This window comes from Desmodus rotundus, chromosome 3 (genome assembly GCF_022682495.2).
Source record: "Desmodus rotundus isolate HL8 chromosome 3, HLdesRot8A.1, whole genome shotgun sequence".
NCBI classification, from domain to species: domain Eukaryota; kingdom Metazoa; phylum Chordata; class Mammalia; order Chiroptera; family Phyllostomidae; genus Desmodus; species Desmodus rotundus.
Genome location: NC_071389.1, coordinates 40,054,169 through 40,070,687, shown reverse-complemented (window position 1 = coordinate 40,070,687; position 16,519 = coordinate 40,054,169). Strand labels below are relative to the sequence as shown.

General features: G+C 37.5%; 1 protein-coding gene across 4 annotated transcripts in view; it reads left to right on the top strand.

Moving 5' to 3' along the window:
* The first annotated feature begins 4,329 nt into the window (after positions 1-4,329).
* MYSM1 (Myb like, SWIRM and MPN domains 1) overlaps positions 4,330-16,519 on the top strand; it is a 36,509-nt gene continuing 24,319 nt past the window's right edge. For 3 of the 4 annotated variants that reach the window (XM_024571047.3, XM_045204222.2, XM_024571046.3), the window contains exons 1-6: positions 4,330-4,414; positions 9,753-9,828; positions 11,594-11,664; positions 13,562-13,639; positions 13,729-13,752; positions 15,397-15,475. In XM_024571047.3, coding sequence (XP_024426815.2) covers positions 4,350-4,414; positions 9,753-9,828; positions 11,594-11,664; positions 13,562-13,639; positions 13,729-13,752; positions 15,397-15,475 — 393 coding nt within the window. In that variant the 5' untranslated portion in view covers positions 4,330-4,349. The remainder of the gene's footprint in view (positions 4,415-9,752; positions 9,829-11,593; positions 11,665-13,561; positions 13,640-13,728; positions 13,753-15,396; positions 15,476-16,519) is intronic. The other variant, XM_071220933.1, reaches the window with a different exon arrangement.

Here is a 16,519-nt window from a genome sequence, read left to right as displayed (position 1 = left end):
TCTGTGGGAATATAATTCACAAACTCTGAAGGATGCTTTCTGAGTGTGGAATCAGAACAAGGAGAGTTAAATATGTTTCTAATGTAATGGCTTCGTGCTATTAGTCATGGCCTTTTGTGACCATTAATTCAACAATATTTATTGAGTGCCCGCTATGCAGCCAGTACTGTTATGGGCCGTAGTAGGAATAAAGCAATGAAAAAAACAAAGTCCCTCCTCTCATGGCACTTAACTTCTCATATAGATGGTCTGGCTAATAGGTGTAAAATACTAGCATCTTTTTTCTGTACACACTAAAACTGGAAACCTGAAAGACTCCAGCTTCCTTCTTCTTGGACATTGCTTGGACAGGTACTGACGGCATGTGCTACTGTGAATTTAGATGTGTAGATGTGTGAATTCATTTGGGCCCGAATGTCCTTCTGTTTCTTTAAGGTTCCTTGGCTACCTCTGCCCTGATGAGGTGAATTCACCACTTCACTCCAAAGACAGTCTGATGTTCTTTATTTATAATCTTGGAGGTTCAATTATCTGTTGCCCCAAGGACTGAAAACATTCATATTTGATACATATATAAGCTGGAGGTACAGTCTGGTGTGAGGAAGGCGACATGAGCTTTGAAGCCAGCTTCTGTTTGGATTCTTGCTCCAACAACTCCTAGTTCTACATCCTTTGGCAAGTTAGCAACCCTCTCTTTATTGCTTTCTTTAAAAAAACAATACAAATAATATATAAATACATTTTCATTGTTAATATTCAAACTTCGTTGTGTTGTTTTAGTGATTACTTTAGGGTTTATGTTATACACATTTAATACATCACAGTGATAACATATTGAAATACTATTTCATGTATGTATAATAATTAACAATAATATACTTGCATTTCCCCATTTCTGGACTTTATATTATTGTTGTCATACATTTAGCTTATACACATGTTATAAAGTTCACACAACATTATTATAATTTTTGTTTAAACAGTTGATTCTCATATAAAGAAATTTAATACTAAGGAAAAATCTTACATTTTTACAATGCAGTTACCATTCCATGTGCTCTTTCTTTTATGCATATCCAGATTCACACCTGACATTCCCCTGTGCTTGAAGGGTATCCTTTAACATTTCTTATAGTAAAAAATAGGTCAATGATGAGTTCCTTCAGGTTTTGTGTCTTAAAAATACATAATTTGGCCTTCATTTTTGAAAGATATTTTTACTAGGCATACAATGATCTAACTTGACTGATTTTTTTCCCTTTCAGTCATTTAAAGATGTTGATTTAATATCTTGCCTCTGTTGTTTCCAACAAGAAGTTTGTTGTCATTCCTATCTTTTCCCTCTGTAGGTAACATGCCTTCATTCTTGAAGAGTTTCCCCCTTTATCACTGTGGTTTTTGAGCAATTATAATGGGCCTCAGTGATGTTTTCTTTATGTTTCATCTGTCTGGGGTTCCTTGATTTTCTTGGATCTATAAGTGTACAGTTTATTTTTTTTCAATTATTATTTCTTCAAATGTTTTTCCCACTTCTCAGAACTCCACTTGCACATATATTATGAAGCTTGGAGTTGAACAGCTCATTGATGTTTTGTTTATATATTAAATTTTTGAATTTCTCCTTGTGTTTTATTTTGAATAGTTCTTTTATGTGTTTAAGTTCACAAATCCTTTCTTCTGCAATGTCTAATTTTCCATTAATCCAACCCAATGTATTTTTAATTGTAAAACATTCAGTTTCATTCTTTTTATATTCTCCATGTCTCAACTTTCTGAACACAGAGAATACAGTTGTAATAACTGTTTTAGTGTGCTAATTTTAACATCCGTGTCAGTACTAGATCGGTTTCAACTGATTTATTTCTTTTCCTTATCATGGGTCATATTTTCCTACTTCTTTACATGCCTAGTAATTGGATGTCAAACATTGTGAATCTTGTCGTGTTGGGTGCTGGATATTTTTGTATGCCTACAAATATTCTTAAGCTTTTTTGGGGAGGAGAGGGAAGTGGAGATGCAATTAACCTGCCGTTTATTCTTTCAGATCTTGTCTTTAAGATTTGTTGGGCAATACCAGAGCAGTGCTCCACCTAGAGGTAATTATTCTAATCTACTTAGACAATACCCTTCTGAGTTATCACAGGAGGACCCCATGAATCATCAGGTTTTCCCAGTCTGGCCTGTGGGAATACTCTGCCTGGCTTTTTGTGAGTACTGAGCATTGCACTACTCCTTCCAATGTTTTCCCCTGGTTCTTCCTCCAATTTAGGGAAGAGGAATTTCTACTTAGTATTCCCCAGAGTCTATCTAGAGCAATGCTCTCAAAATTTGACTGATCAATATCATCCTCAAAAATGTGGTACAGAAGAGGATTCATTCTGGAATAACTGCCCCTCCTTCAGGATCCCACAACACCCTGTATCAAATATACAATTTCATCTTGAAATTGTATATTTGATAGACTTTATTAGGGCAGAGACTGAGTCTGTCTTGTTCAATGTCATTTCCCCAGTATTGAGCACAATAGAAGTATAAGTAATTGTGAAATATGAACTCTGAATTCCTCATTCCACTTCCAAACTGCTTGGTGAGGAAATGGATCTTTAAGCAAGTTGCAGAGTTGCAGACCTCTAGAACAGGAAATTTTAAATAGATCAGGCGTCAGGAGTTCACCTGATTGTGAGGTTATAGTCCTATCCTGGCAGGTCGGATCGAGCCTAGACATTTATGTGCCTGTTTCACATAAAGCCAACTAACTGGGCGCATCACGTGGGCTATGTATGGGGAGGCATCGGACTACTCTAAAGGTCTTGGGGCATATTTGAATTCTGTGCAGGCTTTTCCTTTCTTCTACAGATATTGAGTGCTACTGATCCTTATCACCAAGCCAGAAAGCTCAGTGCAGTGTTGCAAGAGCTACTGTTCACATAGTATTTTGTGTTATGGTCTAGGAAGTATTTGATATCATGTATTTCTAGACAGTACTACCAGTGTTCCCGTCCCAGTCTGGCCAGTGGGAATCTGCCAGATCAAATGAAAGGCATTTCTATTCTACAGCCTCTTTTGACTATCTGGCCATGTACATCTTTCTAAACTTGGCTTTTAACTAAATTCAACAAACCTTTTAGAATATGTACTCTGTGGTAGGCATTCCAGTTGCCATTGGGACTGGTCATTGGATATGCCCTTTAACAACAGAAAGAGCATCCCCATGTTGGCCTAAGGATGAAATAATATTTAGTTTCTGAGCACTGCATCTCCCTTCTTACAAATCTTTCCCTCCATCTTCTGCCATCACATTCATAGTGCAGGCAATCTTACGCCCTGAGCACAAACAACAGTGAGATGGAACAAATTGAGAGTAGTATGGGAAGTGCATTCATTCCATTAATTGATTCATTCATCAGCTTAATATTTATTGAGCACATACTATGTGTCAGACACCATGCTGAATGTTAGTAGTATAAAGACTAGCAGATTCAGTCTTTGTCCTTAAAGAATCCAGTTTTGTGGCGGAGGCAGAGAAGTGAACAGTTACAATACTGTGAGTGAGGGATGCTAAGGTACAAGAATACAGAGGACCAGTATCTAATTTCCTCAGAGGACATAAAATCTTTGAGAGAAATGGTGTTTATTTTTCACAGCTCCTGACGCATAATTTGTAGGTGAGCACTCCATAGTGCCAAAAACACCTGGATTCCGGTCGCATTTTATTTTATTTTTGTTGACTAGCTGTGTATCCTTTGACAGTCCTTTCAGCTTTCTGAGTCTCACTTTCCCATCTGTGAAGTATAACTGATGACACCAGTCCGGCCGACCTCACCGGGTTATTGTGAAGATCAACGGTCATGAGAGTGACTTTTTAATTAATTGTAAAGATCTCTAGAAAATAAAATATGGAATCATAAGTTACATTCTTAAATGTTTTTAATTTTTAAATAGTTGTTCGGAAGGAAGGAAGGAGAAAAGAAGGGAAAGGAAAGGAAAGGGGGGGGAAGGAAAGAATCCAGCAGGTAAGGGTCCCTCACTGCAGCCACCTTCACAGTTCAAAGCACACTCCAGAGAGCTATTTACTATTACCTTCATTTTACAAATGACAGGCTTGAGGGGCCAAAGTATTTGTCCACAATCTTTTCAAAGCCCAAGCCTGGACAACTTCCCAAGTTTTTAAACGGCAACAAAAGTCAAAAGACCCAGCCCCAAGCCGCTGGGGAGCCCTCCGCTCTGGAATCCTGCGTTCCGGAGGAACTGGACCAGGCTTAACTCCGCCCCGTGACGCGTACACTCCCGCCCGCTGGCTTTCCACCTCTCGCGGGATCTCTCGGGAGAACGCGGGGTCAGGTCCCATCATGGCGGCTGAGGAGGCGGATGTGGATATCGAAGGGGACGTGGTGGCTGCGGCGGCACAGCCAGGGTGAGGCACAGAGACCTGGGCGCGCAGGGGCGCGTATTTTCGGGGAGTAACTTAGAAAGGCCGCGGGCGTGTCAACGGACAGGGAAGCGGAAGAACATCTGTTGGGTCACGGGATCCTGGCAGCGGGTGGAGGGCCGCGCCCATCCCGCCAGCCCGCTACTCCTGAGCCCTGCAGCGGGGTACCCCAGGCTAGGGTCGGAAGGCCCTTTCACCTTTTACCGGGATGTTGTGAGGGCCCCGACTTAGCCTAGCACTTTGCACTCTCTCCAACAATTAGATTCCTTCTTCCATTACCTCCACGTCAAAATCCACCCCTCGCCCTTGCCTGACAATAACTGGAACCAGGGAGGCCCCTGGACGGGACCTGAGCTCAGGGATCTTTGTTCCAATATTTGTAAGCCGTGTGACCTTGGGCGTGTCGTTTCATTCCTATTGGCCACCGGTTTCCTCCTCCACTTAGGGGATAATTGTGGAAAACTTCCTGAGAGGCAGCTTGACTTTAAGGATCAGGGTAGGACTTTAGTTGGATAGCTCTGGCTTCCCCTGCATTGGCTGGCCCTGCCGGTTAATAGCGGTGAGGCCTTGGGCCAGACCTTTAACTTGTCTCAGCCTCTGACAGCTCATGTGTAAACTGACAGTCATGGTATGTACCTCATACGGTTATTGTGAAGAACAAACGAAATAATTAGGGATGCATTTTTGCACATGGAAAACGTTCTGTAAATGTGTTCTTTAGCATCCCGTTATCCTCAGGGATGCTATGGTAGGACCCGGTGAGGACTCATCCGATTCCTGCATAACAGGCCTACGTGGTTTCTAAACGGCACCATCCAGCTTGAGCGATTTAGCTCTTTGACCCCTTGCTTTCCCAGTAAGACATTGATGCATACCAGCTTTAAAATGTGCTTCCAGAGTCTTCTTTTAGTAATGGAAGAGACCTAGACTGATGAGTCAAAACTTTGGTTCCAACTCAGCCAGTTATGTTGCTTGTAACTGGAAAAACTTCAGTAGAACTTGAGTAGGTTGAACCATGAGAAATTTCCAATCTTAGACCATTTTTGCCCTATAAAGCGTCAATTTCATATGGTCCGACCTAATATTAGGGCCTCTGGAAATGGTGAGAAAGAATACTAACCCTGCCCATGAGGGACAAAGAGGGCTTAAAGCACTCAAGAACTCTAAAACATTGTAAAAATGTGTGGAGTAATTGTCCTCGGCTGGTATGGCTCAGTTGGTTGGAGCCTCGTCCTGTAGCTGATGGGTTGCAGGTTCAATTCCTGGTTGAGGGACATACTGTATTTTGCCATGTATAATGTGCACCCACATTTTTGGTCCAAACTTTCAGGAAGAAAATCTTTTGTTTTAATTTTTAAATTCAATTTTTTATTTATATATAAAATTGATGATCGTATTCCAGGGTATTATTTTGCATATGGTTATCGTTTTTGCTTTCTAGAGTTACACTTTTAATGCATAAGCATAAATAAAATAATTAAAAATATTTATATAGATACGGGATTAGTAGTACCCATGTATAATGCGCATCCTTATTTTTCCCTCAAAAATTTGGGCAAAAATGTGCATGTTATACGTGGCAAAATACGGTACCTGGGTTGCAGGTTTGATCCCTGGTTCCCATCCCAGGTAGGGGCCAGGGGAGGCAACCAGTTGATGCTTCTCTCTCACATCACTGTTTCTCAGTCTCCTTGTCTCTCTAAAAACCAATGAAAAAAAAGTGTGTCGAGTAATTAAATATATGGTCATTTTCCCTAAAAATCTTTAGGCAGAGCAGTCCAAAGCTATACAAAATGAGTAGAGAGCCTTAATAACAATCATTGCCCCCATTTCTGTAGGTCAGGTTAATCTTGACTAAGCGCTTTTGCATGCATGATTTAATTTACTTTTTGTAAGAAATCTGTGAGATAAGTGGGCAAGGACACTTACCTACAGGCCAGAAATAAGTTAACCTCGGAAACGGTAAAGATCATCTGAGAACATTGGCTCTAACTCTTTTCTGTAGGTTCTTCATTATTTTTCTGATTGTATATAATTTTTCTCCCTTTTCTCTTTTTCCTTCCTTTCTCTTTTTTCTTGCTCTGTGTGAGCCTTAGGTCTACTGGTGGCACCTATTGGCATCTTAGTTTTATGCAGGGAAGATAACAGGTTCCTGTTGGTCAGAGTCATTGCCTTTCCAACTCCGAGGAGTATCAGCAACATTATATTCTGGGGGATAGTGCCCCCTGACATGATTTTTAACTTTACAGTGGTGCAAAAACAATACACACTCAATAGAAATCATACTTCAAATTTTGAATTTTGACTTTTTCCCAGGCTAGTGATATGCAGGTATAGTACTCTCTTAGGATGCTGGGTGTTGGCAGCAAGCCACAAATCCTAGTTAGGCACTGGATCACAAGGGTAAACAACAGATACTCTACAGTGAACTGTCTTGTTAGTGTTTTTTGGCTATTTTGTTCTGAGCACATTTAAAGCTAAGCTGTGATGTTTATTAGGTTAGGTATAGTCAATGCATTTTTTTTGACTTAGGGGATTTTCAGCTTTGTTGAGTTTATCAGGACATACCAGTGTCTGTTTAGAAAAAGGAGGAAAGTCCTTATAACGTGGAGGATTTACTAGACTTAATAATATTAGAACATGAATTAAAAGTTTATCATATAACCTAAAATCTAAGAGTATACTGAGTTAATTATTTTATCCACTTTTAGTGTTATGCTAATTTTAGATGAACTGCTACTTAAACAATTGTGTGTTTCAGGTTACGCTAACTCCCTTTTAAATGGTTTGACCCCCTCAGGGAAACCGGCTCCCCTGCAGCACCAGTAGAACTCCACCATAAGTCAAGGAGAGTTTGCACTTACTAAATCTCAGTACCAAAGCTAGAAGGTGGCGTTGAAACTTTTTGATTTCCCTTCTTCTCCTACCATTTTTTCCTCATCCTTCGGATCTTCACTTGTTCTTAAAATCGTAATGTTCCCAGGGGTCTTGTCATAAGACTCCTACTCAGTAAGCACACAATCCCTGGTGATATCATAACTCAAGACTTAAATTTCTATCTGTTGGGTTGGACAATAGGAAATTTTGTCAATGTTGGACCACTTTTGTAGTTTCATAAGTTAACCTAATACGTGCACATTGTTTCCCACATCTGCTGCCAACCCAAGTCTCTCCTGAGCTTCCGATCCATTTATCCAGCTTTCTGAATCTGTTTGCCCTTGGGTGTTCCACAAGCATTTCAGTCTCAGCTTATAAACTTCTTCCACCAAACCTGCCTCTCCAGGTTCCCTAGTTCAATAAATGGCACCATGCAACCAGTCACCCAAGGAACAGACCTGCATGTACCCTTTTCTTTACCCCTTCCTTCCACTGCTTCCATCAGTTATAAAGGGTCTGTCCTTCTAAGCAGTCTTTCAAATGTGTTCACTTCTTCCTGTTCACACTGCTTGTGCCCGACAATCTGAGTTACTGTCACCTTTTTCTAGCATTTATGTTATCACTCCCTCTTAACTGCTCCTTGTCTGTTTGGATTCTTCTACTCTTCCCTGAAGTTAGAGCATTCTTTCTTACATCCAGATCAGAACGTGTTATTTTCTTCAATCCCCAGTTGGCTTTGTGATAAAGTTTTCTGCATTCCTTAACTCCTAGAGACCTGTGTGACCCGTACCTCACCTACCTTGTTCATTCATTCAAGAAATACTGGTTGAGCACCTTTTGTATGTAAAGCTCTGGGTATATCAGTTACCAAAACTAAGTCCTTGCTCTCATAGAACCAACATTCTTACTAGATGAAGTGGACAATAAACCTCTATATGTCAGATGGAGATAAGTGGAAAAGGTAAAGGTAGAAGCTGGATGACTTGTCAACTTTATCCTTTGCAGTTAACCAGGGAAAATTATACGGTCTGAAATTGCAGGAAAGGTTTCAGACTTAAGGTCAGTGTGGATATAGTGTAAGAACTGGATTCGGAAAAGGGAGAAGCAAAAGAATTGGCAACAAATTGAATGTATTAATACATTGTGAGGAAATAAAGGCAGGCACAGGTTTCAACCCAAATCTCTCCTGAGCTTCAGATTCATTTATCCAGCTTTCTGAATCTGTTTGGCCCTCCAGGGCAGGGGTGTCAAATTCATTTTCGCCTGGGGCCACATCAGCCTCACAGTTGCCTTCAAAGGGCTGAAATAATTTTAGGGCTGTATAAATGTAACTTCTCCATAACTGTTGAGGAGTTGAAATTACATTTGGGCCTTTGAAGGCAACTGTGAGGCTGATGTGGCCCCCAGTGAAAATGAGTTTGACACCTCTGCTCTAGGAGGATGGAGATGCCAAAGACTGAGATAGGTAATGATGGGAGAGTAGCATATTTGAGAGGAAAGTGAACTCAGGTTTACACATGTTGATTTGTGGTACCTATGGAGATTCAGGTAGGTGTCCAGATATACACACAAGAGTTGTGGATGTTGCTAATCCTTATTGAGGGATACTATGTCAAAAGATTTCTAAAGTAAACTTGAAGTGATACCAGTCTCACCTCCTGCACTCTGGGCAGACCTAGGTAGTCAAGTAAAGGTTTCCTTCTGCTGATACAAGTCTCAGAACCCTTTATTTCACATTTCTGGTAGACCCTACCAAGTCAGGGTGGACACTTGAGTTAAACCTTTTTGCCACCAACAATTGAGAGACATTATGGCTTTTATTTTATTGTGGATAGTCTGTTAGCTCCACAATTCATTATAAACACTGTGGGACTAATTGAAGATTAGAATTAATTTGTTAAATTATATGAATTGTTACTAAAACATCACACTTTCTTATATCTTCATTGTACCATCCCTCTTGAAGTATATTCTATTTTGGTTCTTCCACTCTTGGGTTTGTTTGTTTTCTTTTCCATTGTAAGGGTGGTGCTATTTATTGGCGGTGGCTTTTATGTTTTAGATAGAACTAAAAGAATTAATTGTGAGGTTAATTGTCTACATACACATGGATATTCCTCAAAAGAAATCTGAAGTGTTGGTTCATGGCCATAGAGCATGTGTGGTTGCTGCTTTGGGGTATTTTTTCTTCATGAAGTTGTTTATTCTTGGGAAACAAAAGAAGTGAACAGACTTGATGTTTAGCAATTAAAATATATAGCCACTATATATATATTCACAGGCCGAAGAGGTAGAGCAGGCATTTCTGCAACGTTAAATCTGTTTGTTAAGGGGAGGAGGGAACTAAATATTTGGTTAAATCTCAACCTGCCAGTCACTGCTGTGTAAATTGTATATGTTAACTGGTATAATATCACTTTTATACCTATTTCCTTAATTATTACAGAAGCAATGAAAATACAGCATCTGTTTTACAAGATCACTATCTTGATTCATCATGGAGAACTGAGAATAGTCTTATTGTAAGTATTTTATGAAAATATCAAGTATGTTAAACTATTACTCATTATCCAGAGTACCCCCCCTTTTTTTTTTTCAATTTGGTGCTAGTTCTTTGCACTCACAGAGGTAATATATTGAAACATTTTTCTTAACTATAAAAATAGCAGGAACTTATTTCTTTTGATTTGAAAAATTTCCTGTTGAAAAACAACTATGGATCCTGCTGGATTTAGATACAGATCCTTGCTCTATCACTTACCAGATTTGTGAACCTCAGTTTTAGCAGCTGAACTGTGGGGAACATTGCAGGGTTCATTTCCTCATCTAACAGTTATTTATTGAGTACTTACTATGTGTCAGACACTAAGGCAGATTTGGGGGTTACAACTGTAATCAAGACAGACAGGGTTCTGTTCTCAAGGAGCTTATAGTCTAAAGGAGAGTCAGGTGATAAACCAGTAGACAGATTATATGAATCATAAAGGACATTAGATGCTGACTGGGAGTAACAGGATGGGGAACCTACTTGAGATAAAGTTGTCAGTGAAGGAAACTGAGGAGGTGGCATTTAAGTTGAAAAGTAATGGAAAGAGAGGAGCAGGTAAGTGAAGAGTTGAGGAAAGGATTCTAGGCAGAAAGAATAGCAGCACAAAGGCTCTGGTTGGAAGCCAGTGTCTGAAATATGATAAGGGGGGATGACAGTTATGACAAGGTTCGAGAGGCAGATGAGAGTTCCATCATATTTGCAGGAAGCAAGAATGGAATCAAGATACCAGTTGGGAAACATTTGAGTAATCTAAGCAAGATTTGGTGGTAACTTTGCCTGAGTTTGTGGCAGAAGAGATAGAAATGGACAAATTTAATTAAATTACACTTTGAGCCCTGACCTGTGTGCCTCAGCTGGTTGGGCGTTGTCCCTCAAACCAAAAGGTCATGGTTCAATTCCCAGTCAGGGCACATACCTAGGTTGTGGTTCCATCCCCAGTTGGGGTGCTTATGAGAGGCAACCTATTGATGTTTCTCTCCCTGTCTTTGTCCCTCCCTTCCCCTCTCTCTAATAAATAAATAAATATTTTTTTTTTAAAAAAAAATCTATTTTGAAGGTAGAGCTGCTTGGTAGATTGGATATGGGACTGAGAGAAAAGGAAAGAATCCAGGATGAATCTTGGGTTTCTAGATGAAATAACTTGGTGACAAGTAGTGCTGTTTACAAAACTGGGAAGGCTGGGGAAGAATCAGGTGAAGGAAGGTATGGATGGTTAGTTATATTTTAAATGTTTCATTCAAGAAGCCTACTAGATACCTAGTGGAAATTTTGAGGGGGTAGTTGGCAATAATAGTCTAGATAGAGCCTTGCAGAAGAGATCTATGCTGAAAATTTTTTAAGTTTTGAGAGTTGAAAATGAGTGTGATCATTCAAGGAAGGAAAAAAGAATTGTGAGTTTTGGAAATAGGTGAAGTATTTAGCAAAATGCTGATCACAACTAGTGTTTCATACACGATAGCCATTATTACTTTATCATAGATAGGAGCTTGAGCCTTGGAATCTGACAGACCTGTTTGTCAAGTTTCCGCTCTTCCACTTGAAACGCCAGCAGTGCTATGGGTATAATAGTGCCTATCTCGTAGAGCTACAGAGGGGGTCAAAGGGACGTCGTCGTGCTCTGTAAATGAGAGCTGTTACTATTGCTAATCATATCATTGTGTATCTTCATTTAGCAAAATATAGAAGATAATGTCAAGAAGTAGTGAATAAAAAGAAAAATATATTCTCTTTTTTAATAGCCTTGGACTCTGGATAACACCATCAGTGAAGAGAACAGAGCTGTCATTGAGAAAATGTTGTTGGAAGAAGAGTATCCTTTAATGATTATGAAGAAAAGATTTCAGGGATAAAAACCTCTAAATGCAAAACTTACAAAAGAGACCACTAGTAATTATTAGATGGATGATTTTTGGCCCCATACTGCTACTATATAATATGTTACCTATCTATGCAACAAGGTGCATTTTATTCTTCTGGTTCTATTTCATTGCTAAGTGTGAAATATGACTCAATATTTTTTAGTTTCTGTTGTCAGCTAACTCTAATTTATACTGTCTGAATATTGATTTGAAATTAAAGAACGTTTTAAGTTAGCTAGAACATTTAGTCCAAAGTCATGTAGTCCAGTTCTCCATTTTCAGTTATAATCTGAAATTCAGAGATGCTGATTTGTTCAAGGACATAGAACTAGAATATGTAAAATTTCTCACTTTTTACTCTACCAACTTACAGGTGTTACGTGAGAGGAATCTAAGGAAAAAACACAAAACAAATCCAAAAGGATAAAGATTTTTTCCTCCCAGCAATTGTGGCTTCTTATCCATGGTTCAGCCACTAGCTTCTTGTCCAAATTTCTTTCATGTGTATATGATGTTGGCACTTTAACTCCTTTGCAACTCAGTTTTCTTATATGTAGACTGAGAGGATTTGAACAAAATTATTTCTGATTTTATGATTTATAGAGATTATTAATAATAGTCTAATGAGTAGCATTTTAGTTTTAATTCTTTCATCTATATTTCACAGATTTCTACCTCCTTTTAAGCCAAAATTTATCTATTCCTCTTATTCCTAATTATTGCTATGTTCGTTTCAGAGTGTCTCCATACCTGTGATCATCATAGGTTAACCCTCTTTAGGCTTTCTTACCCTCTAGACCTCCCCAGACATTATAGCCTGTATCATTGCTTTTAATAGAAAAATAGTGTGAGTGGCATATTTAAATTTTTCAGTAGCCTCATTTAAAACAGATGAAATTAATTTTAACAATATACTTTATTTAACCCAGTATATTGAAAATGTTATTTCAACATTTAATCAACATAAAAACATAATTGAGATGTCTTACATTCTTTGTTTCATACTCTTTGAAATTCAGTGTGTATCTTATACTGACAGTACATATCAGTTCGTGCTAGCCGCATTTTAAGTATTAAGTAGTGATACATGTGGCTATGGGCTAATGTATCGAATAAGGTAATTCTAGATTAATCAGTTCTTAAGTAGTCACTGGTTCACTTCCAAATCTGAAAAAGAAATGAGAGTAAAAGCTATGTCAGCTCTTAGAGGACAGAGATAATGCTTTCTTGTTTCTTTGTCTTTGGTACCTAGAACCTCGAGTAGTGCCTGACATAACACGATATACAGTCAGTAATTGTTAGTGAAGAATATCTCTGATTAAAAGTATTGCAGAGGCCAGTTTTAAGAAGTTTGAGAGGGAGGCTTTCTGGTAGATTTGACCTGTTATTTTTATTAAGGTAGAGAATAACCCTGAATTCTTCTCTTACCTTGAGAAATATGAAAACAATTGGTTGTCCTAAATTACCCTGGACAACCAATCAAACTCATCTATTACATTCACTGTATGTTTTAGGAAAAAAGAACCAAACAGAACATTGAAGATGTTTCTTCTCTTAGCCACTTGTAAGAGGGAAGGTAAGAGAGACTAGCCTCTATGTAGCACGCATTTTATGCAGGCACCATGTTTTAAGATTTTACATGTAATATTTAATCCATATAACAACCCTGTGAGGTACAAATAATTTTATCAAAATTTGTACAGACCTGAAAAGAGCTTGGAGAGGACTTGGTGTAGCTAGGATTCGAGTGTGACTTTCATGAGTATATAATACGAGTCCCTACTTTACATGCCACATAGAAGGTACGACTTTGTTATTGTTTTAAAGGTTTCCTTAATAATTACACAGGTATTATTTATCTAAAAAATCACTTCCAGAAAAATTCTGGCTGGATCAAAAGGAAGATGATAAAAAATACACAAAGAGGTAAAAGTCAGTATATGATACTTTTAAAAGTCTGAATAATATTTTTAAAAACTTCACACACTTCTTATTTCTTTTTTCATGTGGTGCAGTCCGCAGAAAACAGCAAAAATCATGTATGTACTTATATTTTATACTTTAAGATCTTTTTAATTAAAAATTGTGGGAAAATTAAACAAAAATTATAGTTGGCCTGTGAAAAAGCCCTCTTGATCTTGAGTTATACAAAAATAAAAAATCAAAATTTCTTGTAGACCTATTGAAATGCCCCAGGGTAATTTTATAATGTTATTTGCCAGAATTTTCTTTTGGTTCCTTCATATTATGGAAAAGATAATGTCCTAGGGATTTGAGGGGAAACTTTTAAAATCTGCTATGTAATACATAAGGAATTAATTTGATTTCTATTGCCCTGGCATTTAATTTTCAATCATGCCAAACAAAAATTTAACTTGAATTTGTAGCTTTCAAAAATTAAAGAAAGTAACAGATTGGCCTAAAAGTCTGTTACATTTTTGCTGTAAAATAAAAGGTACGTTTTTCATTTTCACCAGTACCTTTATTGATTTGGATATTTGGAGTATGTCGGCTGTCTCCCATTATTGGCTTCTAGTGGGTAGAGGCCAGGGGTGCTGCTAAACACCTCCCATTGCATGAGACAGCCCTACAGCAAAGAATTATTTGGCCAAAATGTCAATATTACCAAGATATTTGCAAACCACTTTGACACCTTCTCCATACACTGCACAAATCATTTTTGTGTTTCAGTTGTATTTTTACCTTTCTTGAAATAATAAAACATAACATACTGAAAATGTTGTGTATTTTCTTCCACTTCAGAATTAAAATAACTGCACAAAAACCACCAATTTTGATGTTTTTTTTTAAATGCACGCTGATTTGAAAGCTGCCACAATACAATCTAACAAAATTGTTTCGAATGAAGTTAAAGACAACGGGACACTACTAGAGCCATTGCACAGAGAAAACGTAACAGACATTTTGGCCAACCCAGTGTTAACTTTTATTTAGTGTTTATAAACTTGAATGTTTATGGTCCCTTAAAGGGTAAGGGTTACAGATTTGCGTCTGTCAAGAGTTTGAGCACTGAACAGACTTTGGCTTTTACATTTTGGTGAATAAACAACAAAAAGTGAAGTTAATGAAAAGATTAATGGTTTCCTTTGAATTAAATTAGTGAGCCTCATGACTTTTTTGATGGCTTCAGATACTGCAGTTTCAAAAACTGCAGTTTCAAAGACAATAAACGTAATGCCATGGTTCTTTTACTTTTCTGGCTTAATGTTCACATTCACCCCCCAGCCAGGGACGTGAAGGAATCAGAGAGATATTTATGGAGTCAATTTAAACTTTTGCATGCCTTTTAGGATTTGGAAATGTATTAATGTCTGCTCCTTCGTGTCCAATAAGAGGAACCCTATTTATTTGTTTTCACATCAACTTCCTTTGATGTCTTTTAGTGTTATCTTCCCTCAGACCCAAGGATTATGTCTTTTGGGGCTTCTAATCATCCTGAGCTAGAAAAGTGTATGAGACAGGGTAAATCTACCCCCTTGTGTGGCTGCAGCCTTCTTCTTTCTCTCTTTCTTATTTATTTATTTATTTATTTATTTATTTATTTATTTAAATTGTTGGACTGAGTATTAAATTCAGTTCATGGGTATCTGTAACCTTTAGGTGCATAAATATGGACCGTTCCATTTCAGAAATTTTTTTGCAATTCCCTTTTTTCCCCTCAGGGTACAATCTCCTACAAAACCAGCTAGTTTCTCAGTAAAGTGGACAATAGAAGAAAAAGAGCTGTTTGAACAAGGGCTGGTAAATAAAACAATTTTTGATTTATAGTAAAATAATTGTAGAAGCAAATACTGATAGAATTATAAGGTTATAAGGTTAATTTGTAGAGACCAGAAATTTCTTTTTAATTACAGTGATCACATCTATAGTTTTTCTATAGTTAGAATGATGATGTTTGTAGCATCGTACAAGAGAATTTAACTCATTTACATTACTAAAATATTAAAATAGATTTAGATTAATATTTTGGATAGTTTTTATACTAATAAGATCCACAAATTGAGCTGTCTCTGTATACATGACACCAACTACATGAATTAAAAGGCAAAATTATTTAGGTATCTGATATTTTCTTTTGAAAAAACAAACTTGTGTATTTGGAACTGTGTGGGTTGAGTTCTTTTCTATTCAGATATTTGGCATTGTGCATACAATCTAAATATTTTAGTGGCTGTAATTGAAGACAAAACATTTCCTTCATGTGAATGTTTCACTGAGGTCTATATAAATGTCTACAAGTTACATAATGGAAAAGTATGCACCTCAGTTTCTAATTATGAAAATACTCCTTAACATGAAGAAACTTAATAAAATACTCAGAATTTTTTTAACTATTGGGAATAAGTTATATCTTTTTTTTTAAAGATACATATTACCTAATGTTATGCTAAATTAATTTTGAATTTATATATTACATATATAGAATATTTCTGTAATTATGTAGGATCCATAAATGCTAATTGAAATATTAATAATGTTTCTACAGATGATAGGAAATAAAATGTGTGTGTATTTTTATATTTAGTCATTACCGTGGCATTTATATGTTCCGTGATTTTTTTTTAAAGATTTTTTAAAATTTATTTTTAGAGAGGGGAAGGGAGGGAGAGAAACATGGGTGTGTGGTTGCCTCTTGTGCACCCCCCAACCAGGGACCTGATCGGCAACCCAGGCATGTGCCCTAAACTGGGAATCCAACCAGCAACTATGGTTTGCAGCTGGCACTCAATCCACTGAGTCACACCAGCCAGGACCGTGATGTTTTTATATAAATACCAAAACTAT